The 27522-nt window shown below is 33.4% G+C and overlaps 2 protein-coding genes and 1 pseudogene across 2 annotated transcripts; all 3 read left to right on the forward strand.

The window, feature by feature from the left end:
• Positions 1-13048: 13048 nt before the first annotated feature.
• LOC137808947 (uncharacterized) lies at positions 13049-14530 on the forward strand. Its single transcript, XM_068610122.1, has 3 exons — positions 13049-13112; positions 13220-13362; positions 13874-14530. The coding sequence occupies exons 1-3, from the start codon at positions 13049-13051 to the stop codon at positions 14528-14530; spliced, it is 864 nt and encodes a 287-aa protein (XP_068466223.1).
• Positions 14531-19431: 4901 nt separating this feature from the next.
• On the forward strand, positions 19432-20933 carry LOC137808963 (ankyrin repeat-containing protein BDA1-like). Its single transcript, XM_068610123.1, is given in 6 exon segments — positions 19432-19496; positions 19498-19637; positions 19640-19809; positions 19867-19998; positions 20379-20441; positions 20847-20933. Coding segments are annotated over 6 exon segments (657 nt in total).
• Positions 20934-25831: 4898 nt separating this feature from the next.
• Positions 25832-27304, forward strand: LOC137808979 (ankyrin repeat-containing protein BDA1-like; annotated as a pseudogene).
• Positions 27305-27522: the final 218 nt, after the last annotated feature.

Consider the following 27522-nt stretch of genomic DNA (forward strand, 5'->3'; position numbering starts at 1 on the left):
AATCTATGTGAAAAAAAATAAAAAAGAAATAAACTCTCTCAATAGTAGCCTAAGAAACTACATTGAGAGTTTAAACCAAAAAAATGAAAATAAATAAATAAAGATAAAAAGACCAACAAAAGAACATTCTCTAATGTGTAGCTCCCAAAGACAATAAAGAGGAAGTATTAAATCTCAAAAATCCAACCAGACGGACCATAATTTGTGTTCAACAACACTAATAAAATCTTATGATATTGTTGCACATTACTATCATTATTTTTTCTTGAGTTGATCTATTTTGAAGGTCATCTTATTGTTTTTACTCTAGTTTTAGGAAGACGTCTCGATTTCTTGGAGGTTTGAACTAATTCATCGTCTTCCCTTAATGGTTTCTCTTTTTCCATCTTTTGAGCCTCTTATTCATCACTTGAAAGAGATTCAAAATAATTTTGCAAGAATAAATCTTGAAAAACAAATTTAGAAATAACTCATCTAACAACAACTAATTTAGGACTTGTTGCATTAGTTGCACATTTGAGATGAATTGATCCTTCTAAAAGACTATAATTTTGAAGAGGCAAAGAGTTGTTGTTTTTTTTTTGTAGTAAATCATCTTATTCATGGACATCTTCCAAAGAGGGCATATCAGTAAAAATATCATCCTGATATGTTGAACCAACCTCTATATCTTCAGCCGATTTCTTAAAATTTTGACCAATAAGATATCCACTATCTATTTGCCCAACAACAACTTCAACAAGGGTATCAAGATCAATAATAACTCCCTCAACTTCCACTACCCCTACATTACGAACAGGTACTTCATATATTTGTACCTCTACCACATAATATAGTTGTTACACCAATCACTTCCTTGTGAGGGGCATCATTAGTTTCTTTGTCTGGACAGTCACATGTTTATATTGTACAACAAGTTTTGATAAAATAATAGGTGGTTTGACCGTGTTATTGAGGTTATCAGGATGTCGTTTGCATTTAGAAATATTATGCCATATCATTTTGCATGAAGAGCAAAATGGAGACAACTTCTCAAATTCAATATCTGCAATAAAAGCAAAATCAGGTATTTTCAACAAAATTTGATTAGGCAAAGCAGATAACTTATCAATATCAACCAACACTCTAGCAAAAAAAAATGTATAGATTTATTCATGGTGCAGTCATCAAGAGAAAAAGGAGTATTAATTCGTCTTGCTATAGAGAAAATTGTTTCTGGTTGTTAATATTCCATAGACCGTGGATCTTGACCCAACATCGAGCTTTAGTGAGCTTCATGGAAGATGGCACAAAGTCTTTAGTTCAAGCAAAGACTCTCAAGATACTCAGATTGAGATTCTAATACCTCACTGATAGGACACTTTTCATGTCTTCAAGGGAAGAAAAAACAAATTCATAGAACCCTTTTCCCAGAAAAGATTCAACTTTTACACACATTCATATGAGTAAGAGGTTTGTCACATTTGGATAGTATTATTCTTCTATAAAGGTGAACTTTACAATCTTCAAGACCTGCAAGATACCCATCTTCATCAATTTAAATAGATATCAAATCTCTCTTTATGGAAGGAGAAGACAACTATGAAAGTGGGATATCACATGCATTATTCAAGGTTTGTTCAAAAATCTTTTTTATGCTTGAATCGCATAAGATGACTTGGCTTATGAAGAACAACCTTTATCCTTGAGACACCCTCAATATGAAGATCGGAAGAATTTGTCCCCTTCTCAGAACACTAGGGAGATAAACAACCCTAATCGCTTAGAAGAGGAACACCACCATACTCTTTTTTATGAATTTTATCGTCGCCTCCCTTGTCACATTGGTCTCACAAGTGGCGGTTAATTGAGAGACAAATCTAGCAATGTAATTTAATCTACCAAGAAAACCTCAAACTTCCTTTTCTGTATGAGGACCTGGCATTTCTAAGATTGTTTGTGCCTTGTCCAGATCAACTTCTATCCCTTTTTCCTCAACTCTCCAACAACTTCCTCAAATTGACAATGTGTTCATTGATAAGTTTATTGTGTTCATTGATAAGTTTATTGTAGTAATTTTTATAGATAAAAAGTAATGTAAATTATGTCAAATATGTACAAAAGCTAGTGATACATGCCAAAAACCTCAAACTACAGTTGCACATAAAGATGAGGAGGAAAATAAGGGAATTGCAGAAAAGTTAAAAACAAAGCAAACAAGGATGGAGAAACAAAGTCAATCCGCCCAACACATGTAAAATGGCTCAACGGATTGAGTCCAGAGCAAGCTCCTTGGAAAACACTCAAAATAATAAGCACATCTACATACGTTGAGTGGATTGAGACTAGTACTTCAAAGGATTCCAGAGACCAAAGGGATGAGCGAATTAGCATACTTACACATGAAGAAACCCAATTTCGCTAAAGAAGGGCTCAAGCCAACATGTACCAAGTTTGGGAAGAAAGAGATTTCTCTTGAAGCCTGAGCCAAGCCAATCTTGCTTCATGATTAAGAAACCTCAAGGTTGGAAAAGATTTGGAGCGAATCTCTGACAAATCCATAATTTTGGAATCTCGTGTAGCCTAAGAATTGAGGATTAAAGCCTAAAAAGATTGCTTAAGGATTAAGAAAGCCAATCCACTTAGCGGATTGGCCTGCGCTAAGCGGATGATGAATCCCCTTGAATCCTTTCTAATCCAATTCATAAAATCTATAATATAAAGATCTTGGGTCAACATTCTAAGCATCGAGAGGCACCAAAAGGTACTGAGAAGCACCTAGCCACTGAGAAACCCAAAGGTTAAGAGAATCAAGTGAGATCCAAAAAGAGGTTTAGATATAAAGATTTTGTTGATTTAGGCTCAGAGATTCTGATCTTCAGAATCAATCAGGCTACAAGGACAAAACCTTAGAAAAAGTGAAGGCTAATCTTTGGAGAAGGAAATTTTGAAGCCAAGCTGGTAACAACACTCAAGAATCCATGTTTGTTGTGTTTTAGTTTCTCATCCTAAACTTTAATTGAAAGATCTTATCATGAGTATTTAAATCTATCTTGTTATGATTAAATGATAATGTGATATTTTAGAGTCATTGTTGTTTATAGATGCATGTTTCACTTTTATATTCAAAATCATTGGGTCTAGTAGTGTGCTTAATGCTCAATGGTGATAAACGACCATTAATTGTCCATAGGTCATGAATAAGGCCAAAATGCGATTTTATTTTTCTGAACCCTATTCAGCCAATCATAGGATTCAATGGTTGTGGAGCATGAAGTTGAAATTATGGTACATTATTCCATCTTAATGCAGAGGTAAGTCATAACAATGGCTTACTGCTCTAGATAATATTATTGTGCGAGGAATCAGCTTGGTTTGGCCAAAATAGGAATAAGGATTTTGAATGAACATTGAATTTACAAATAACAGCAACAAAAGAAATTCACAAAAGTTATTTTAATCCTTGAATTTATGCTATATTTTTACTTCTTTGCTTCAGTGATTTGTCTAAACTTCATCTCTTGATCTAAATATCTATTAGCAATATTATTATTTATAGTTGTTATCTATGAATATTACATGCAAAATCAACTTCATGTATCACTTCATCTTAAAATTTAATTATACTTTGATATCATTAATTTCCTATGGATAAGACAATCCTCAACTTTGATATCATGAGGCTTTACAAAATGCCCAAACTTGGATCCTCCAATGAGACTCTTAAGGTTTTTTGTGCTCTTCTTTGTTTGTTGTCTATTCTTGGGTTGTATATTGGTTATTCATAAGATGTCCAATAAAAGACTACATTTATTTGTGCTATAAGAAAACTTTTGTTGATTCACACTTTACAAACACATTAGATATACCAAAGCTTAGTATTGTTTATTATCATCAAAACATATGGTTGCTTGTTGGAAAATGTGTATACTTTCATGAAGTCATAAATTCCTTAATATGACAATCATACTAGCAGCGATGTCTACAACCATCAGGTTGTACATCCCAAAAATAGTTCTACATCCCAAAAGTAGTTAAGTACGCCATGATTTACATTTTTTACTATCTTAAAACTACATACGAGAAAACACATTTAAAACAAAAATAGGAAATTTGAAAAACACAATTCAACCACACTTCTTGTGTTTTTCGATGTTTTACAACTTAAAATCTATATGTGTGAGAGATTTGTTCCTTCTTACCTCAAGAAGAAACTATATTATTAGGGTTACAGGGTGTAGATGAGTATTTCAAGGGCACGAAAACTACCATTTTCAAATCCAACTTGAATGATTAAAGTCTAAAATGGCTAGGCTTGTGACTAACCTTAATAAATAAATACAAGATTTAGTATATACTAGTATCATTCTTTAGAATGTTTGGTGCACCAAACAAGTGGAATTTATGTATAGGAATTTTGGACCTTATATTTGAGCCATTTTAATATAGAATTGTAGGACTTTAGAGAAGTCAAGAGGGATGCTTACATGGCACACGCAAGGTGCCACATAAGCTTCCAACATAGCGCCTTCCTTTTCCCTTCCTTCCTTATCCACAAGGTGACTCTTCATCTCCTTCATGAAGCAGATGGGGCACCTCATGCATGCCTTATCCACTCCCTCGTGCCACATGTTCATTTGTTAATGGAGAGCTTTTCAAGACATGGAATGCCACATGGCAATCCACCAATCGAGATTTTTTAAGTTGCTACATGGCATTCAATGAATAGAGAACTTTTTAGAGTTATGTTCTTCCCGGTTGACCTGCTCGCCGGTTGACTCTGATGACAAGCTTTAGCTTCGTCTGTTCCTTCCCGAATCTGCCCTACGTCTTGTCGCACTGCTCGTGGCTCCGTTGGAATAGAGGGGGCCCTACCTGTTGATTGCACTCTGACGATCAAGTCAGTACATGGCTTATAAGAATTTAAGAAGTAGTAAGTTTCAGTCTTAGAAACTGCATACCTTTACCTAGGGTCTCAAGCCCCTTTTATAGGTTACCTCTTGTAACAACTTTCCATCATGAGAATGTAATCTCAACTGAAAACATACTCAACAGGAAAATATTTGTTCAGGGGCACACTCTCTCGGTGCTGCAACAGAACAAAATCTTTCCTCCAGGGAGTGCATAAAATAATAACAGAATAACCACCAGAGCACCAACTCATGTACCAACATTAGGGGTCCATTCTACTTTCGTGGGCACCCTACTCATGGTGCTACATTATCTTTCACTATACATGCAACCTAACCACTACGTGCCCTAAAACACATGGGCTTAGGTTTAAGAGAAAACATTTACTTGACCTAGACTCCATATGCACTGAGCGCACCCCTAGGTCCATAACTACCTTTCGTTAGCCGCCTTGCCTTTATGTATGAAAGGTTACCTTAATTTTACAAGAACAGGCTTACTGTTAGAGATACAATTTCCTCTGACCTTGAAATATCTAGTTTTCTATGTTTCTATTTGTTAGTTTGTTACATCTAACACTTGTCGCTTAAAAGTTTGATAGTTGGGTAAAACTGAACAGCTTTCAGTTAGTGATGATCCTCAGCTCTTGTATACATATACTCACTGTACCAGAGTTTCACTATCTTTTGTATATTTTCAAATAAATCATTTTACTCTTTTTCAATTATTCAATGGTATCAAGAGAACATTAATCCTCCTTTCCTTTCTCATGGCTTTTGCATGGCAGGATCTTCCACCAGTTACTCCCAAGGTTATCAGACTCGATAGTCTACTCAGACTCATGAAAGACCTGTAAACCGGACTCGTAAGAGTCTACTTCACATAAAAAAAAATTTATTCATAATACCAATTTCATAATATTGAAATAAACAATTTCATACACAAACAAAATAACTAAAACAACAAAAATGTTATCAAGTTTAAAAATCTCATTCATCTAAGGAAATCATTTCCATCATCATCAACATCATCACAAAAAACAGTTGCATCTAGAATTGAATGATTTAAATTTGTTCCTCCAACTAAATCAATATTCACGCCATCATCTTCAACTTGAGTTTGCTCAACCTCCACAACATTATCTCTTTCTTCAGTTATCCATTCATTATTGGACTCAATGTCATCAAATGGGAAAGCAAAAGAGTTTCTAATTTGTTTGTTTCTCAACTTCAAGTGATACATTACATAAACCAAGTCATTCATTTTCTTCAGGTGCAAACAATTTCTTCTTTTTGTATGAACCTATAATTAAATATGAGATTTTTGTCAATATATAAATCAACTCAAGAAAAACCTTAAATAACTTCAAGAACTTAAATTACCATTTCAAATGAGTTGCAATCATGCTCACACCTTGAAGAACTACAAGTTAAACTCAAAACTCAAACAACAAACCTCTTTAGATTTGGAGTTCTTTCCCAAACATCTCCCACCATTCTCCAGGGAACATAACTTTCCTACACGCCTTTGCATCTTCCAAAGAAAATGTTCCTCTACCATAGTGAAAATCAGTAAGTTGCAAATTGATTTTTGTCCTTTCTGCAACGTTACTAACCAATCTTCTCATGCATATGTACAACCCCTCCTTCACCTCAACATCATCATTTCTAAAGTTTGATTCATAGTGTATTTGGGGGTTTAGGTAATAGGCAACTGCATGCAAAGGCCTATGAAGCTAATTATTCCACCTCTGATCAATGATTTTCCAAACAGATTCTTAACTACGTACCAATTATGTATTAAAAATAATTACTCAAATAAATAAGTATTTAAATTTAAAATGGAAGAAAGTTAGAAATGTTACCTTTTCTTGATATTATTAAACTTGCTTTTAATCTTCTCTTTGGTGCAATCTATCTCCTCATATATAAATCCCATTGCGGGTATTGCATCCAAATCTACCAATCAAAGGACCACCAAAAGAAGGGTGTTCTCACCGGTTGACTGGGTTGTCGGTTGACTTCAGGTTGAACTACCCCTTCTGTATCTACCTCTTCTAGAACCGATTTCGCTTCTCCTTGTCGCACTAGAATAAGGTTCCATTGAGACAGAGGGCGCCCTACCTGTTGATTACACTCCGACGATCAAGTCAGCTAGGGTTCACCGAAAGTAACCAGTTAAAAAAGTGTATAAAAAATAGCGTACCTTTACGTGGAGACTTACTCTCCTTTTATTGCCACACATGCAACATGCAACCGTTCTCCCTGGCGATAAGCGAATCTTAACTGAAAATATACTAAGTATGTTAATCTTTTATCTGTAACAGAAAAACTACTTGCCAGGGATACCAATGATCTTCAGGTGCCATTTGCAGGCCCACTTTCTGTTACCAATGCATCTCCCTACTTTACTAGGGTTAACAACAACTAGCTATGTGTAATAGATATGCAACAGAAACATGCAATAGAAAATATTGCCACGTACTCACAACAAAATGCAAAATAACAACAATATTATATTCACCACCCCAAACATATCTATAAGCAGGTGTATATATGAAATTACTTTTCGTAACAACCCTACCGCGTGCTTTGGGCCTACCCTGAAAAAAGGCCTTTCGCACAGGTCTCACCCAGGCCCAACGACCGAGCTGAACTCCCACTCCACAAAGTAATCGAGCATACACAAAAGAACCGAGTACTAGTCAGTACATAAGTCCCCCAAACTCGAGTTGAGCTTGGCTGAGCGAAGAGTCTCCTGAGTACCCTTGGTCGCTGACGTGACCATTTCTCAGAGGTAGGTGGGGCACGACGCACAAAGCATCTTTGAAGTGACATTTTACTGTACGCGGCCCCACATGCCCACGTGTCCTAGCACTAGTGACAGCGAAACTCAACCATTTCGAATTCCCTCTTCTCTCAAAGCTTTTTCTCAAAAACGCTAAAACCCATCAAAACTTGCACCTTTCCTTCTTATCATTCAGAGCTCTTCACACGTTCCTTCTCATTTCTCCAAGTTTCCCTTCTTCCAACAACAAAAGGTACTCTTTTTTATCATCTCAACTCTTTATCTTTCGCAAATGCATGCTCTGCCTGGGACCATTATGTTTTCATCCATTTATGCTTACGCATGATACTGATTAATCGTAGGCTGTCGTATGAGTTCCAGTATGCATGTTGGGTTATGTTTTTTTTTTCTCTTTTATTGTTCCATCGTATGAATTTATACTTGCTTCAATTGTTTCTACGATATGTTGAGTTTGAGATATTTTCCGCTTTTCTGCATGTGATTGTGTTTAGATGCAACCTTCCATGGATTATAAATCCTTGTACCCCTGGGAACTACCAAACCTCCTTACCGAAACCTCTTCCTATACCTCTCACGAAAAAATAGTAACCCTTAGGAAAAGTAAATGCCACTTCGGCAAAGAAGATGATTGGATTTTCTTAGACCCTTGTGCGGTAGATGACCTAATATGTTGTGACGAAGCCATATCCCCCAAACAAACCCTTTTGCTACTTCTATGTCACTGTCTTTAAAAGAGTCCTTCTTTGTCTTCCTTTGTCAGTTTTTGAAAAAGAACTTTTGACCGAGTTCAATGTAGCTCCTACCCAGCTACATCCCAATAGCTGGGCATTTGTTCGTGCCTTTTCCATTCTTTGTGACCATCTCAGTATCTTGCCCTCTGTTGATGTGTTGCTTTACCTCTTCGAGGTGAAGAAACTAGGTCGCCAACTCTAGGTCTCTGTAAATAGCATTTCTGGAAGGGGAATCCTTACCCTCTTCCAATCATCTTACAAAACTTTTAAAGGCCACTTCCTCAAGGTCCGAGCTAATAAGAAGCATTCTGACCTCCTAGATGGGTTTTCCCTATACTGGACTGAAAAACCCAACTTCAAGGTTGCTCGGCGTCTACACAAATTAGCTCTTGCTGATCAGGAGGTTTGCAAATTTTTCACAAGCCTCCCAGTTACCTTCGATACTGCCTACCTCTTGGCCAATGAATTTGACCCAGACTCTTTAAAGAGTTACACCAGTACACTTTTTTCCCTTTAACCTTAGAGAATGAAAAATTTGCTTGCGTAATGTAACCAATATTTTATGTGTCTTCCTTGCAGATAGGATGTTGACTCGTTTTAATAAGGAGGACTTGTTGAAACTGGCTATGAAGGCAAAGATGGCCAGCCATATGTCACTGATGACGGCAGTTTCCCCCACCTCCTTTGAGGACGACGATGACATTGCCTCGGGCTTTTTCTTCACTAGAAAAAGAGGTAGGGTTGTTCGTGCCATTAGCCCGGTTCTTTCTCCTTCCCAAGGCCAGACGACTTCAATTGTTGCTCCTCTTCTGCAACCCTCCCGCGTTCTTCCAACTACACCGTGCCCTCTGGAGTGGGGTGCAGAGAGTTCAAGGAGCAGAGGCCTTTAGGACCAGGACGTCGACATCACCTCCTACTTGGAGGACTTCCTGTTGCGCCCTGAAGACGAGGAGAGGATGGGGGTTCACGGGGGTCACCCTTCTGCAGGAGGCCATGAAGCAGTTTGGGCAAGCTTTGGCCACAAGCTGTTTGGCCGCGAAGAAACTGCGGAGCTAAGAAATTGTCATCGAACAGGAGAAGCAGAAAGCTCAACAGAAGATGTCAAGCTTGCAACAAGAGATTCAAAGCCTCTGAGACCTCCATCAACAAACTGAGCAACTCTTGGATGCCAAGACTAAGGAGGCCGCTGAGCAAGCGACTCGCCTGACAGAGCAAGGCGATCGTTTGTCCAACTTGCAACAAGAGCTTGTCCAGAAGGACAAGTTCTTTGCTAATAAGGTTGAGGTCTACAAAGGTGAAGTTGCCCAAGCTCTCTTGGTAGGATTCGAGGTTGCTGTCGAGCAAGCCTCCAACCTCCAACCTCCACTTGAGCTTGGACTTCTCTCAACTTGGACCAAGCAAAAGAGTCGTGGATGGGCAATTAGTAGAAGAGTAGGGGATTGACTATGGTGTAATTATGAATCATTGATACTTTATCTTATTATGATTTTCATTTGTCAACGCCTTAACTCTTTACTTATGCGTACCGTGTTTTACTTTCAACTAGTTCAAGTAGCTTGTGATAATGCGTACACGCCTAAGTATACTTTAATTAATCAACTCATTTTTAGTGCTAACAAATCAAAAAGTTTAACGAAACTAACCTTTTGTCGGACCATTGACCATATCCTTTACAGGTTAATGCTCGTCGAGGTAGTATCTTACCTTGAATTCACCAAGTCTTGATCGCCTGTAACTGTGAAGACTACTGCCAGCGCAACTTTCTCGATCGCCTGGTAATGCTCCTTAGGCCCTTGTAGCACCTTGCTTATGAAGTAAATTGGCTTCTGAACCTGGTCCTAGTCTTGCACTATTACTAAGCTAATCGCCCGGTCTGTGATGAAAAAATACAGGCGGAGAGGGACACCCGCCATTGGCTTACCGAGGACAGGGGGACTGGCCAAATACTCCTTCAACTGGACGAAAGCTTTCTCACACTCAGAGGGCCACACAAAGCGATTATTCTTCTTTAAGCACTCGAAATACGGGTAACCCTCTTCTCGACTGGCCGATAGGAAACGAGATAGAGCTGCCATCCGTCCAGACAACTGTTGGACTTCCTTGAGAGTGGCAGGGCTTCTCATTTCGATGATGGTGGCACACTTATTAGGGTTGGCTTCTATGCCCCTCTCGGTTAGCATGAACCCAAGGAACTTATCTGCCTCTACCCCGAACATACATTTTTTCGGGGTTTAACTTCAGGTTATACTTGCCTATGGTTGCAAACAGTTCCTCATGGTCTGTCACATGTTGCTTTTTCTCCTTGGAGGTAACGACCATATCGTCTACGTACGCCTGCACATTTCGCTCGAGCATGGGGGCGAGAATCCCGTCCATCAGACGTTGGTAAGTGGCGCCAACGTTTTTTAGGCCAAAGGGCATGACCTTGTAACAATAGTTGGCGAGCTCCATCATGAAAGCAGTCTTACTCTCATCATTGGGGTGCATCCGAATCTGACTGTACACCGAGAATGCATCCAGGAAACTCAGTAGTCGGCGCCCTGAGGCACTGTCCACCAAGGAGTCAATGCTCGGTAGCAGGTATGAATCTTTTGGACACGCCTTGTTCAGGTATGTGAAGTCGACGCACATCTTCCACTTGCCATTGGCCTTCTAAACCAGCACCACGTTTGCTAACCATTCAGGATACTGGATCTCCTTGATATGGTCGGCGTTCAACAGCTTCTGAGTTTTCGTTTTGATGATTAAGCGCCTTCTTCATTAAACTTTCTCCTCCTCTGAACTACTGGTCAAACCCTGTTGTCCATAGTGAGCCTGTGGCATAGGAAATCAGGGTCTATCCCAGGCATGTCAGCGGAGGACCATGCGAACGCGTCCAGGTGCCTGACTATCACCCCAGCTATCTGGTCTTGCAACTCCTGACCTAGCGAGGCACCAAGCTTGAACAACTTTCCTTCGATTTCCCGTTCTCGGACGTCACCAGCTGGTCCCGACGGTTGTCTATGGCCTAACTCGACTTCCAGGACCTCGACTACTTTCCTCTCATGAGAAATAACGGCAGAGTTGTAACTCCTTCTGTTCTTTAAACTGCTCTCATAACACTTTCGAGCATCTTTCTGGTTGGACCTTATCGTAATCACCTTTCCCTTAAGGGATGGTAGCTTCATTTTCATAATAAAAAAATATACTATAATAATTTATATTATGATGCAAATATTTTTAACAATTTGATATTTTTAAATATTAAAATTTAGTTTATAAATATATATAAAAAAGTAGACGAAAAAGATATAAAGGTGCATAATAATTTTTAAGCACGCTCGTTAAAATAATTATTTTTCTTAAAATACTTCATTGAAAATAAATTTTAAAGCATTTATACACTATAATAAAATAACTGATAAAAATAAAATGAAATAAACATAACGTAATAATTTTACAATGTTACGCACTAAACTACAACATCATTTTGCTTAACATTTAAAGTACAACATCCGTTTGTTTAACATTTAAAGTAAGTACACGTAATTAAAAGACTAAATCAAATTTATTTTTTTTAATTTTTAGATTTATGTTTTAAACAAACAGTAGCGTCTATTGACAATTATTTTGAATTTAAAACAAAAAAGTCTTGCCAAATATAAATATTCATAATTTCTCAGTTGCAGTTGCTGTTTTTTAATTGTACGTCCTTAAACTTCAGAACACGCATATGGTTATATATAAAAATGTAATATTTTGAATAAGAGTATTCAAATATAGAATTAGTATTATATTTAAACTTGTAACTATAAATATTTTGATGTATAGTTATATAATATACTATAATAATTTATATATGATGCAAAGTTATTTTTAACAATTTGATATTTTTAAGTATTAAAATTTATTTTATAAATATTGATAAGACCAAAAAGATATAAGGGTGAATAATAATTTTTAAACACACAGGAGTTTGAAATAATTTTTTTCTTAAAATACTTCGCTGAAAATAACTTTGAAAACATTTTTATAACTATTATATCTACATTTATACTTACATTTATACTCCTTTTTGTTTAACATTTAAAAGTACTTTTAATTAAAAGACTAATTAGATATTTTTATTAATTCTTAGATTTATGTTAAAAAGAAGTAGCACTATGAGCAATTAGTTTGAATTTAAAACAAAAAAGTCAAATTAATGAAAAGTATTTATTATTTTCTTATCACCAAATAACAATGACAAAAAAAAAATTCCTTTGAATTGCAACTTGTGGTCTCATTTGTATCTATTAAGATTGAAGCTCAAATCAATTCCAACAAAGTCTTCCATAACTCAAACAGTTGTTGGAAACTGACAACAGCTTGACAAAGCCAAGAAACACTCCAAAGAAATGAAGAGTGTGATGAGGATGGAGTATGCACAACAGGGAGACATAGATACTCTATACACCTTGATTGGGCAGAAGTGTTTTAGAAGAGATAGATTCGATGCCATTTATTGAAACTCTTTTGCATGCTGCACACATGTTCAATTTGCCAATAAGATCATAATATTAAAACCTTCATTTTCTTGGAAATTCAATCTCCAAGAACTCGGACCGATCCATCTTGCTCTAGAACATGGTCACGCCATAATGGTTTATCATAATGGACAAAGAACGAGCCAAAATGAGAGGAGGTCTCACTCTTCTGCATTTGGCAAGTCAATCCAGAGATATAAATTTTTTAACAGTAATTCTCAAAGCTTGCCCCAGATTCTGTAAAAGATTTAACTACTAGAAATGAGACTGGATTACATTTTGCAGTTAAATACCAGAAGTTTGAGTTTTTTAAGTTATTACTTAGGTGGCTCAGGACAAATACTATTGAGTTGCAAACCATTCTGAACCAGAGAGACGTGGAGGGCAACACCATTTTACACATTGCAGCAACGAAAAATGATACCAAGGTATTATTTAAAATTTTTCTGTGTCTATATGAATTTAGTGTTGTCAGACACAAATAACAACTTAAAAAGTTACCAGAGATAGATGAACAAGAGATAAAGAAGAGAGTTAAGTATAATTATAATGTATAAGCAAATCTTCTGGTAAAGGATCCAGATAATAGAGACAAATATATGTATAAATTTCAGTTTTAATTGAAAAACTACCAAATGTCATTTTCTTTTTGAAGAAAATTAACTACTATATTATACTTAAACAAGAAAACTAATCTATATTACATAAACACAATATCAATTACAAAATATTTATAAAAGTTTTTCGGATTAGAAAAACTAAAAAAAATAGTTTGATAGATATAGTTAACTGTTTTAAATTTGCTTTAAAATACCTACAAGCATTTATTGGAATATAATTGGATTCCAGTTACCAATTCATAAGTTATTAATTAGAGTGATTTATCTAACACTGCAAGCTATAATTAAGTTGTTGTTGTGAGCAATATTGTGTCTACAGACAATGAAATTGTTGATAAAGGTGATGACAGATATAGATGCTGCAAATTCGAGTGGTGAAAGGGCAATTGATATAATAGAGAACCAAGAAATTAAAAAGAATTTGGAGAGGGCTGAAGCAAGAGTTAAGAGATTTAGAAAAGTGCTTTCGTTAATGGTATCAATGAATGAATGGATAATTCGAAAAACTGGAATGAAAGAGAAAATGTCGAATGAGATACGAAACGCGTACATGATAGTGGCTACTCTTATTGCAACCACAACTTATCAAGCAGTATGGAGTCCACCTGGTGGATTTCGTCAAATTAATGCAGTTGGAACTAATAACACTGTAATTCAAGATCACGGGCCATCAAATTCATCCAAATTTTATGAAGGGAAATCAGTGATGTCAGAAACCAAGTTTATGCCATTTTCAACCACAAATGCGTGGGCCTTTATGACCGCCATTATCACAATTATTTTGCTGATGCCTAGGAATGTGGGATGGTTTCTATTGTATCTGCCAACATGGCTCCTTGTAATGAGCTACTCCGTCTCTATTATGGTCATATCTCCCAGTGATATCACTGCAAACCTCATGACTTCCTTTTACCTAGTCCTTCTTGTAGTATTGATTTTGGCTTGTCTTTTATTTTTCAAACGTTCACTAATGTAAAAGTATAAGAATTCCATGACAGTGATAATTCAACTGTTATAATAAATGATGCTGTGATATTTTCATAATACATATTTTTATAATTTAGCGTAAAGGAATTTGAATAGCAATAATAATTATTTTTAATTTTTATAGTATATGTTTTATAATTGTTGCTTAAAAGCAATATGCAACATTTTTTTCCAACTATTTTGAGTAAGAAAAAAATAAATTAATATATTTTATTAAGTAAAAATTATTGCTTATACCTACTTTATACTCTTTTAACCGTTGACATGTAAACATACTTAAAGTAAAAAATAAATAGTATAATTAAAACAAATTAAATAACACAGAACTTATAGGTCATCTAAGCAATTTCCATATATAACTTTTTGGCAAAGATTAAGGATTAGAAGTCCTGTCAAATATATATAATTATTCATAATTTCTCCGTTATTGTTTCTTAAGTAATTGAACCTTAGAACACGTATATGATTACATATAACATTCTACTATTTGTATAAAGTTACTTAAATATATAATTAGTTTGATATTTAAACTTGTAATTATATTTTTCTTTTATGAATAGTTATATTATAAATATATTATAATCATTTATATATGATGCAAAGTTATTTTTAACAATATGATATTTTTAAATATTAAAATTTATTTTATAAATATAGATAAAAATGTAGTCAAAAGAATATAAACTAAAACAAAATGATTTTAGCGAAAATTTATTTTTATATAAATAATAATTAAAATTTTCGTTAAGTCATTCATATAAGGTTTCAGATTTTCCAACTAAATCATCTGAAAAAGTGTTTCTCGAAGCGTTTTTAAATTCCAGAAAAAATATATTTAACAACAGAAATCTTCAAATCCTTATTTAAATATCATATATTTAAAAATCTTTATAAAATACTAAGAATTTCAAAACTTTAATACATATTATAAATTTCAAAACCTCCATAAAATTTTCACATGATATTAATTTTAAAACTTATAAAATATAATGAATTACAAAACCTACGTTGTACCAACATATAAAGCCAATCAAATCAAATTCTCTAAAACACTAACCAAAACTTATTAATAATTTGCTTTATTAATTAAATTAAACGTAATCTTACTTACAGACCAAGCAACTCTCCAATTCAAAATTCCATTTCTTATACTATTTTATTCTTAGGAAATTTTCCTATGTTTTTCTTAAACATATATTAACCATGATTCCATAATCTTAAAATATTTTTCATTTGCGACAAATACATATGGTACCAAATACATGAGCACTTGCCGTCCAAATCTTTGCTTAAAATAAAAAGGTCGGCAAAATATTCAGCCCTTCTCTATTGTATGTGGGATGGTTTCTATTGTATTACAAATTGAAGTAATACATATTTTATTACATGATGTTACGATAGTTACACATAATAGAAATTATAAGAAAAGAAATTCAATGCAACAGTAGTTTAAATTGAGAAATAAAAAAATTATAAAAAATTAATCAAAATTAAATTTGATTATTATTTACTATTTCAATTTATTTAGATAAAATAACTTGTTTTAAAAAATTGGTTAACAAGTATATTACTATAGGACAAACAAATAACTAATAAATGAGGAATACAACTACTAGGAACACAGGGCACCAAGCCAAAGAAATTGTTAGGTTCTTCAAAGTTATAACATCAAATCTAAACATTAACCTTTTAAGGCATACTCAAGTAACTAATTATTGCCATTGTGAATCTCTAGTTTACTTTTCTTTGTTCCATTTTGGCATCAAGCTTTTCTTATGACCTCTTGAATTGCCTTTACAATTTTGGCAGTAAAACTAGAATTTTTTTGCTTGTATAACTATACTCCCAAGTTAAACAAGGAGAGAACACCAACAACTCCATTTCACTCAGAAGTGAAACATATATAATTATATATGCATTCACAAGGATATTCAATTCAATATCTATTCACTTAGTGCACTTACTATATCTTTTTGCTGATAATTTTTTTTTAATATATACCACAGTTACCAATCTTGGATTCAACATGTATCTCTGAAAACGCTATAACGAATTAAGAACATATATATATATATATATAATCTTAAGAAAAATCACATTAAATAATAGACAACTTAGGTCATCTAAGCAACTTCCAGGTATAACCTCCTCCATATAATAATGCACTGTTGCTGTCATTATTCTTGGTGTGGTCTGGTATGGGGGTATGGTGCTGTCAAAGGGTATTCTGCTGCACAGAATATTAAGTAGCCAAATACAATTTGTGTTTTTTTTTCTCTTAGTGCAGATTTGAGCTACTATTATTTTATTTTGATGCTGATTTTGGTAATAGTATTAAGAAAAACTGGTGTAGAATTTACATCTGTGTACACCAGTTTGGGATCAATTAGTTGTAGGTTTTTTTGGTATCTAAAGTTTCAGATCTTTTGGGTTTTTGATTTTGATCTAAAGGGACTGTAACCTTGTGTTTTGTATATGGGTTACCCTGAAATAACCCTTTAATTTAATTTATTCATTGCTGATAAAAGAAAAACAAAGACTAAGGGTGCTAGCTGTAAGGACCGAGAAAAATAGTCTTAGAGTAGAAATGGTACAATTAAAATGAAACCTGAATAACTAATTTTCTATTTATATAGCTATATAAATAGAAAATTAGTTATTCAGGTTTCATTCTAAAAGAACCAACGTCTCTCTAGAAGTTTCCTTTTCCTTTTCTCTCCCTTCTCTCTAAAATTCTGACCTCCTCGCTTATCTGTTTGACGATCCACCATTAGACTCCTGGCAGCGAGATCTACAAGACTGCCCGATCAGAATCTTTGATAGATAGGACGATCGGAGTTTGTCATTGGACTCCTGGCAGTGAACTCTATGAGATTGCCCGATCATAATCTTAGATAGAGTTAGATTATCCTTAAGCTTTTGGTGGGTTGGAGCTCTTAGTGAGCATCTGCTCAAGTCCAGGTAAGAGAAACTAGTCTTATTCTTTTCATTAAAACCCTAGGTTAAAAGATTCTGGATGTGGGGGGTGACGTGGTCACCAATTCCAATTGTTTTTGCTTGCAGGATTGTCTCTTTTGAAGAGTAAAGTAATATATTGACTAAAATAGTTGACTTTGAATATTTTATATTGATTTTAAGGTGAATAAGTTGTTGAAGGTGTGGTTGTTTGATTTTAAATGATGATTGATTTAAAAAGCATATATTTGGAATTAATTATGTATTTAAGTAAAGTTTGAGATATATTTGGATTGTTTAGAAAGTTTAAATATGATGTGATTGAGTGGTGCATTGATATGTTAAATGATGCATGTAATAAGGTTAAAGTGTGATCAAGACATAGTATTTTCAGGAAAGGAAATACCGTGTTGAGATTGTTATTAGGGTGTATTGATTTGTGAGTGTCCTGTGAATGAGACGATCCTGACTCTACTGATATAGTGGAATCACATAGATGAAGTTATTCAGTTGGTGAGAGTCGAAAGAGGTTCATTTGGCTGAGTCTGAGGTTTGAAAGAACTGATCAGAGCAGATCAAATGGATTTACCCTGATGAGATATTGAGATAATTATGCGCATGGCTGTGTGGGTTTCACAACAGTAGTATGACATGTGCAGGTCTCTGGATACTAATTTCAATACACGAGTCTTCCGGAAGTAGAGTCAAGTGTTTGAGTATGTGAGTCAGTAGAAATCTGAGAAGAGTAATGTAGATGATGAACGTGATAGACACTTGATGGTTATGTGAAATGTTTGAGAAATTGTATGAGAATTTATGAATTTTGTGTATCAATTTGAAATTTAAATTATATAGAAAATTATGTTATAGCTAGCTTACCCTGTTATTTGTTTGTGTTTGTTTCTTTATTATCGTGTTGTGCACGGGAGCAGATGAGATTAATTGCACGTAATAGAGCTCCTAAGTGAGCAGCTGAAGGATGTGAAAATTTTAATTTCCATGTATATATTAAAATCTCTATGAAGAGGGATATTTTTTTTAGATACAATTATGAGATAGTTATATATATTCATATGTTAAGTAGATAGTGTTTGTTTTACTTTTATTTTATTATATATGGGTAAAAATTAGGGATGTTACACTAGTCAAATATAAATAATTATTCATAGTTTTTCCAGTTGCTGTTTCTTAATTCTACGTCCTTAAGCTTAAGAACACGCATATGGTTACATATAAAATTGTACTATTTGAATAAATGTATTTAAATATATATAAATATATTATATTTAAAATTGTAAATATTTTGATGAATAGTTATATTTTAAATATATTATAATAATTTATATATGATGCCAAGTTCTTTTTAGCAATTTGATATTTTTAAATATTAAAATTTATTTTATAAAGATAGATAAAAAAAAAGTAGACATAATAACTTTTAAACACCCTCGTTGAATTTTTTTTTTAAATACGTCGCTCATAATAACTTTTAAAGTATTTTCGCCCAACATAATTATTATATGTATATTTACACTAAACTACAACATCCTTTTGTTTAACATCTATCGATAATTAGTTTGAATTTAAAATAAAAATAGTCAAATTAATAAAAGTATTTATTATTTTCTTATTACCTAACCATGACAAAAAAGAAAAAAACATCTTTTTCCTTTCAATAACAACTTTTGTTACCTTACTAATTATAAAAGATTACTTTCACACTCTATAAAAATTATTCCCACATAACAACTACATATTAAAAACATTAAAAACCAATTTTTGACTACGTATTAACTACTAATTTTTTATTATATAATGAGATTGAAGCTCAAATTGATTCCAACATAGTCTTTCATAACTCAAATCTTTGTTTGGAAAACACACCACTCTTGAAAAAGTAAGAAATATCCCAAAGAAGTGAAGAGTGTGAGGACGATGGAGCTTGCAGCAGAACAAGGAGACATAGACCGTCTATACAAATTGATCGTGGAGAATCCTCATGTTAGAAGAGATAGATTCCACACCATTCATTGAAACTCCTTTGCATGTTGCTGCACGTGCGGGGCATGTTCAATTTGCAAAAGAGATCATGATATTAAAACCTTCATTTTCATGGAAATTCAGTCCTCAAGGATTGAGACCGTCCACCTTGCTCTAGAACATGGTCACTTTACAATGGTCTTTCATCTTATAGAGATGGACAAAGAACTTGTTCGAGCCAAAAGGAGAGGAGGTCTCATTCTTTTGCATTTTGCAAGTCAATACGGAGATATAAATCTTTTAACAGTGATTCCGAAAGCTTGCCCAAATTCCGTAAAAGATTTGACTACTAGAAATGAGACTGCACTATATTTTGCTGTTAAATACTAGAAGTTTGAGGCTTTTGAGTTCTTAGTTAGGTGGCTCATGACAAACACGGTTGAGTTGCAAACCATTTTAAACCAAAGAGACGTTGAGGGCAACACCATTTTACACATTGCAGCAAGAAAGAATGACACGGAGGTATCATTAAATCTCTCTTCCCCTTTCTATGAATTTAGTATTGATAGGTATAAAACACAAATAACAACAAAAAAAAGTCACAAGATGAAGAGAGTTAAGTTTAATTATAATGCATAAACAATATTTTGGGATCCAGAAAAGTTTACTAATGAAGACACAATAGTAAAAGTTTTTCCAGAATAGAAAACTAAAAAAAAAATATAGTTCTAGTTAAGTGTGGTTTAAATTTCTCAACAAATGCTTGAAAATACCTACAAACATTTATTGGAAACTGAAAAGGTTTTATAATTGGATTGCAGTTAAACTAATTCATAAGTTATTAATTAGAGTGATTTATCTAACTCATTGGAAGCTTGTTGTGAACAATATTGTGTGTACAGGCAATGAAATTGTTAATAGAGGTGATGACAGATCTAGATGCTGCAAATTTGATGGGCAAAAGGGCATGTGATATACTAAACAACCAAGAAATTAAAAAAAATTGGTGAGGGCTGAAGCAAGAGTTAGGATATTTAGGAAATTCAATTCGTTAACGTTATCAATGCATGAGTCGCTAATTCGAAAAACTGGTATGAGAGAGAACATGTCGGATGAGATACGGAATGCATAGTGGCTACTCTTATTGCAACCACAACCTATCAAGCAGTACTGAGTCCACCTGGTGGATTTCATCAGATTGATTCAGCTGGAACTAATAACACTCTCATTCTAAGTCATGGGCCATCAAATTCATCCAATGTTTATGAAGGGAAATCAGTGATGTCAGACACGGACTTTATGTCGTTTTCGACCACAAATGCATTCTGCTTTTTGACATCCATTTTGACAATTGCTTTGTTGATGCCTAGGAATGTTGGATGGTGTCTACTGTATCTGCCAACATGTCTCCTTATGATCAGCTACCACATCTCTATGGTGGTCATATCTCCCAATGATATCACTGCAAACCGCATGACTTCGTTTTGCTCAGTCCTTCTTCCAATATTGATGGTGGCTTGTATTTTATTTCTCAAACGTTCACTAATGTAAAAATACAAGAATTCCATGAGAATGAGGGTTATAATAAATGATGCGGTGATATTTTTATAATACATTTATAGATTGTGACTAAAAAAGGACATAATAGATCATAATTGTGATGGTTTACTTGTAAGACATAATAACTCACTTACATTTTAATCTGACATACTAGGCCTAATTTTAAGCTAGGATTATGCAATTTCAATTTGTTCCTCACGATACCTTCACCCTGTTCCTGGTTAGTGTTCATCACTCTCACTACTTCTCACTCTTTTTCTGTCTTCTTCAACATTGGTGTGAACTGTCCACTCATTCGTGCTGGCGTCATTATATGCAACTTTGATTGGTATTTTTGCATCTTCGGTTGTATCTTTGTGTTTCATCTATATTCATTTTCCTTTGGTTTTTACTTTGTGTTCTTATTGAGTCATTCGAGTTGCAAGTGATAATTGATCTCCATCTTGAAGAATTAACGAAATTTAGTTGATAAAGTTGATTGGAAGTACACAGGCAGAAAACTCTCCAACACTCAAGTAACTAAGAGTATAATAATATTTAAGTAGTAATTAAATATCAAGTATTGAGTAAGTGAAAAATATTCTCCGTGATTGTATTTATAAACATAAAGAGTCATGACGTGTATTAATAACATTTCGGTAAAAAAGAGTGATGTCGAGCTTCACAACCATGTTGGGATGATTTCAACTGTATTAGAGCGATTACACTAGCGAGATACATGGTTAACTGCAGGTGGTTAATATCCATAATGTTAATGGACATTAACTGCTCCACTAAATCAAGACCAGGTAGTACACAAGTCTCCCAAGCTCGAAAATGGCCCATGAGTCCTCCTTCATATGCTTCTTTTACAAGAAGTTTTCTATGTGTTCCTTGGGATATGCAAAGTTTTCCTTCTTTAAATAAGTACACCTCAGAAACATAAAAACCTCCTTGTGCTCTATGTTGGCACTCAGCAAAAGTGGGTGCAAAATCATGATCTTCTTTATAAAGTTCAGGTATGTTTTCAAATCTAAGAATTTGGGCTCCAAGTTTAGAAAAGAGGGCATGTCTCCTTGATAGAGCATCTGCTACAATATTTGTATTGCCCTTCTTGTATTTGATAACATATGGAAATTGCACAAGAAATTGCATCCACTTTGCATGTCTTTTGTTCAACTTGTGTTGACCCTTCAAATATTTCAAAGACTCATGATCACTATGTATGACAAATTCTTTTGAGACTAGATAGTGTTCCCAAGTCTGCAAGGCCCCCATAAGTGCATAGACTCATGATAAGTGTAGAATTCAGAAGTATCAATCAATGTTTCTAAGAAAACATTTGTTTCAATTTATCTTGTTAATCAATAACAAGTAAAAATTGATACAAAATATATCAATGTTCAATGTAACACTTAATATCACTTATCACAGCAATTTCAGTTATTCCAGAGAATCAAACAAGTCTGCAGAGATAAAAAAAAACTACATATTGATTTTTAAAAACAACCAATTAACTATACGAGTACAAAATATTATGCATAAATACTATAAAGCATTGATAAAGAAAGCATAAAAGAAACAAAAATTTATACTGGTTTACTCACAACAAAGCTACATTGAATCCCACTTCACACCAAGGTAGATTTCACTAAACTAAGCACATTTTTTTTAAAAGAAATACAAAACAGTTCTTAAACACTACAAGAACATAAACCATTCACTGCAATACCTTGACATAGTAGTGATACACACCAAGAAACCCTATCTTTGCTCCAACAATTACAAAAATACAAAACAGGATGTAAGAGAACAAATTAACCTTAACCGTGAACTAAGAAATACAACAGGACCTCCTAAGTTCTCAACTGCAATGAAAATTTTTGACCTCAACCTAAACTACGAAGGTTTTGCTCCCAGAAAACTCAAAGATCTTTCAAAGATTAATTCTTTCAAAAACTTTTCTCACTAAGACTCACATATGTAAAAATATAAGTTGTACGAGTAACTTTTTTTTTCTGAAATAATGCAGACCCTGTAGAGAAGTTTAATAAAAACAGTGTTTTAACAAAAGAGTACAGTTAAGTAAAATCAATTTGTTAAAAAATCGGAACAATAAATGGATTTTACTTAAAAAAAATTAGATATAATTACTTTATTCGTCTCTATATTTATGATCAATATTCAATTTAGTATTGTAATTTAAAAAAAAAATCAATTTAATCCCTATAATTTTTAAAATGTATATAAAAACAGTGTTTTAACAAAAGAGTACAGTTAAGTAAAATCAATTTATTAAAAAATCGGAACAATAAATGGATTTTACTTAAGAAAAATTAGATATAATTACCTTATTCGTTTCTATATTTATGATAATATTCAATTTAGTATTGTAATTTGTTAAAAAAAATCAATTTAATCCCTATAATTTTTAAAATGTATTTAAATTGATAATTTTCATTCGTCAAATGATGCTTATCGGAGAGAGAAATATTAACGTAGCAGAGAGACATGTTTATACATCAGCCTCTATTCTCATCCACGTGGCAATCATGAGGTCTCCGTGGAGGACCCACCGCCTTCCAGTCTTTACCACTGTGGGGCCAGTGTAGTTTTCTTGTTCATAATGTCAGATTTAATTATTTTTTAAAAGTTGTTAAATTTGCAAATGGATTATTAATAATCAATGCTCTGAAATTGCCTGACCAGATCTAAGACTTATTATAATGTGAAAGGAAACTCAAAATTCAACACGTTCAGTTAGGCCATTCGCGTGTAAATTAATTTATCCCTTTCGAGAATTTGACTCAAAGTTTAAGAAAAATTAAAATAACACAAAACAATTTAAATAAATTATGTTTTTCACATTGTCACACGGTCCCCAACGTTGTAGTTCTTACCTCACTGTAATTAATTCACAGATCCATGTCAAAATATTTTATTTGAAAGAGAACACCAAAATATAACTTAGTACATGTATAAATTTAATTTATAATTAACATTTTCTGAAAAAAATAATTTTATATCGAGTAGAAGAATATAAAGTATAAGAAAAGAATAATTAAATAAATAAAACTATTTATTTATTGAGATAGGAAAGAGTAACAAAAAATATTTTTATATAATAATTTTATCAAACAAGAACATTTGAAGACTTGCTCCACTCTTATTGATGCAAATGTATTGTTTTTTTTTATCTTGTGTTCTAAAATACGACATTTAACTCAAAAAGAGTGAGAATAATTGTTTTTAAATAATATTATGTATTAATTGTGGTAATTTAAAACATGTTTTACAAAGAAAAAAAAACAAATACTGATTTTGTATATATCAAAACATGGATATATTTTTTCAAGAGAAAAAAGAAACAAAAAGAGATACAGAGTATCTATCAGGAATATGCCAGTAATGAATTTATTTTGTTGCCCATAGTTGAGTAATTATTTCATTATGGTTAATTAATTAGTTAATCAATACTATAATGACAGTTAGCAACAACTATTACTCTTGCATCAAAAGTATAATAATCAATAATACTGATTAATTTGTACTACACTGGCCCATAGTGGTACAGGCTGGAAGACTATGGGTCCTCTACGGAGACCTTATGATTGTAACGTGAATGAATAAGGTAATTATATAAAAAAAATTAATATACATGAAAACTTGAGGAAATAGAAAGTATTCAAATTAAAAACATTTCTTGTGTTACATATTAAAACATGATTTTTCAGTATATAAAACATATTTTAAAAAAATATAAATTTTGTTAAATATTTTCAATCAAAAGAAAGAAATATGGCATTGAATAGCTAAGCCTCAAAACCAAAAACCTGCATCTGTGTTACGTGTGTGCACAGCGTCATTGTGCTACATGTTCAAATAATTTCTCAGTTGTTAGTTTCTTAATTGTACGTCCTTGAACTTCAGAACACGCATATGGTTAGATATAATACTGAATGTATTGAAATATATAAATAGTATTATACTTAAACTTGTAATTATAAATATTTTGATGTATATGCTCTCTCAGTTGTAATTATAAATAATATTCAGAACTTTAGCTCTTCATTCACATTATTATATGAACTCTTTTCAATGCCTGTTGGGCACTCACAGGCTACCAATGGTCAAACATGGCTGCTTCTTTTCGTTACGCCTTTTGATGTGAGGAATAAAATACACCCGGGGTTTGCATACTTATATTTTAAATATACCATACTCATTTTATAATATGATGCTATTTTATTTTAAATAATTTTATATTTTTAAATATTAAAAATTATTTTATAAATATAGATAAAAAATAGTAGACCAAAAAGATATAAGGGTGAATAATATTTTTTAAACACGCACGTTTCCTTAAAATACTTAGTTGAAAATAACTTTTAAAGCATGTTGGCCCAACATAATTATTATATGTACATTTATACACTATGTTAATAAAATAACTATAGGTAAATAATATAAAAATCAAATCAAATAAACATAACATAACATAATAATTCTACAATATATAGTACAACCTCCTCCTTTTGTTTAACTTTTAAAATACACTTAACTAAAAGACTAAATTAAATATTATTTAATACTTAGATTTATGCTTTTGAAAAAGAATACATCTATGGATAATAATTAGTTTGAATTTAAAACAAAAGTGCCAAATTAATAAAAGGTATTTATTATTTTCTTATATAAGAAGGACAAAAAAAGTTTTTTTTTTCTGTGAATGGCAACTTGTTACCTTCTATATTAATATTGAAGCTCAAATGGATTATATCAGTCTTTCATAACTCAAGTAGTTAGTGAGAACACACAACTCTTAACAAAACCAAGAAACACTTCAAAGAAGTGAAAAGTGTGATGGCCATGGATTGTGCAGCACAACAGGGAAACATAGACCGTCTATACATGTTGATTAAGCAGAATCCACATGTTTTAGAAGAGATAGATTCGATACCATTTGTTGAAACTCCTTTTGCATGTTGCTGCACGTGCAGGACATATTGAATTTGTCAAATCATGACATTAAAACCTTTATTTTAATGTAAATTGAGGATTTAGACCGGTCCACCTTGCTCTAGAACATGGTCACACCACAGTGTTTTATCACCTTATAGAGATGGACAAAGAACTCGTTCCAGCAAAAAATGAGAGGAGGTCTCCCTCTTCTCCATTTGGCAAGTCAATCTGGAGATATAAAGTTTTTAAATGTGCTTCTCAAAACTTGTCCAAATTCAGTAAAAGATTTGACCGTTAGAAATGAGATTGCATTGCATTTTGCTGTTATACACGACAAGTTTGAGACTTTTGACTGTTGGGTTATTCTGAAGCAGGAAGATGTGGAGGGCAACACCATTTTACACATTGCAGCAACAAAAGATGACACGGAGGTAAATATATGTTTCTCTATGAACTTAGTGTTGTTAGGTATAAAGCACCAACAACAACAACTTAAAATTCATAAGTTGTTAGAGTGATTTATCTAACTCATTGCAACTCACTGACTGCAAGCTTGTTGTGTGTACAGGCAATGAGATGGTTGATAGAGGAGATGTCAGATCTAAATGCTGAAAATTTGATAGGCATTTGATATAATAGAAAATCAAGAAATTAAAAATAATTTAGCAAGCGCTGAAGCAAGAGTTAGGAGAGATAGGAAAGTCCAATCGATAATTACATCAATACACGAGTGGATAATTCGAAAAAGTGGTTTGAAAGAGAAAATGTCGAATGAGATACGGAACGCGTATATGATTGTGGCTACTCTTGTTGCAACAGCAACCTATCAAGCAACAATGAGTCCACCTGCTGGACTTCTTCAGAATGATGCAGCTGGCACTAATAACACGATCATTCCAGATCCTGGGATATCCATTGTCGATGAAGGACATCAGTGCTGTCATCCATAAACTTTACGATGTTTTGGGTCGTAAATACGTGTGCCTTTCTCATATCCACTGTCGCAATTACTTCTATGATGCCTAAGAATGTTGGAAGATTTCTACTGTATGGGTCAATATATCTCCTAACAGTCGGCTACTCCTTCTCTATGTTCTACATATCTCCCGGTCTCGCCTGGGCGAGTTTATTTTTCTTCCTCCTTTTTCCATTATCGATTCCATTATCGGTGGTGGCTTCCGTTTTGTTTTTGCACACCTAGATCCAAATGGTCCCATTGACAGTTGTAATTCACTCATTGTAGTGATAAACAGTGCACAAATACTTTTATTATTTTAAGTTTTATTTCTGCGTTTGGATATTTTTTTGGGTCCATTATGTTTCTCCTTTGCGCATATATATTAGATTATCTTTAAACATGATCGACACATGGTTATCAGTGGTTATCAGTTTTTCTCTCTCCTCTCGTGTGTATTCTATTTTGGTTCTCTCTTTCAGAGATTTTTTTCAAGTGGTCTAAATTTCAAGATTATGGAAGTTATCACATAATCTTAAAAATGCCTACATGAGAACACTACAACCTAATGATCTAACTATCATTCTTGA

The sequence above is a fragment of the Phaseolus vulgaris genome, chromosome 11 (genome assembly GCF_000499845.2).
Source record: "Phaseolus vulgaris cultivar G19833 chromosome 11, P. vulgaris v2.0, whole genome shotgun sequence".
Lineage (NCBI taxonomy): Eukaryota > Viridiplantae > Streptophyta > Magnoliopsida > Fabales > Fabaceae > Phaseolus > Phaseolus vulgaris.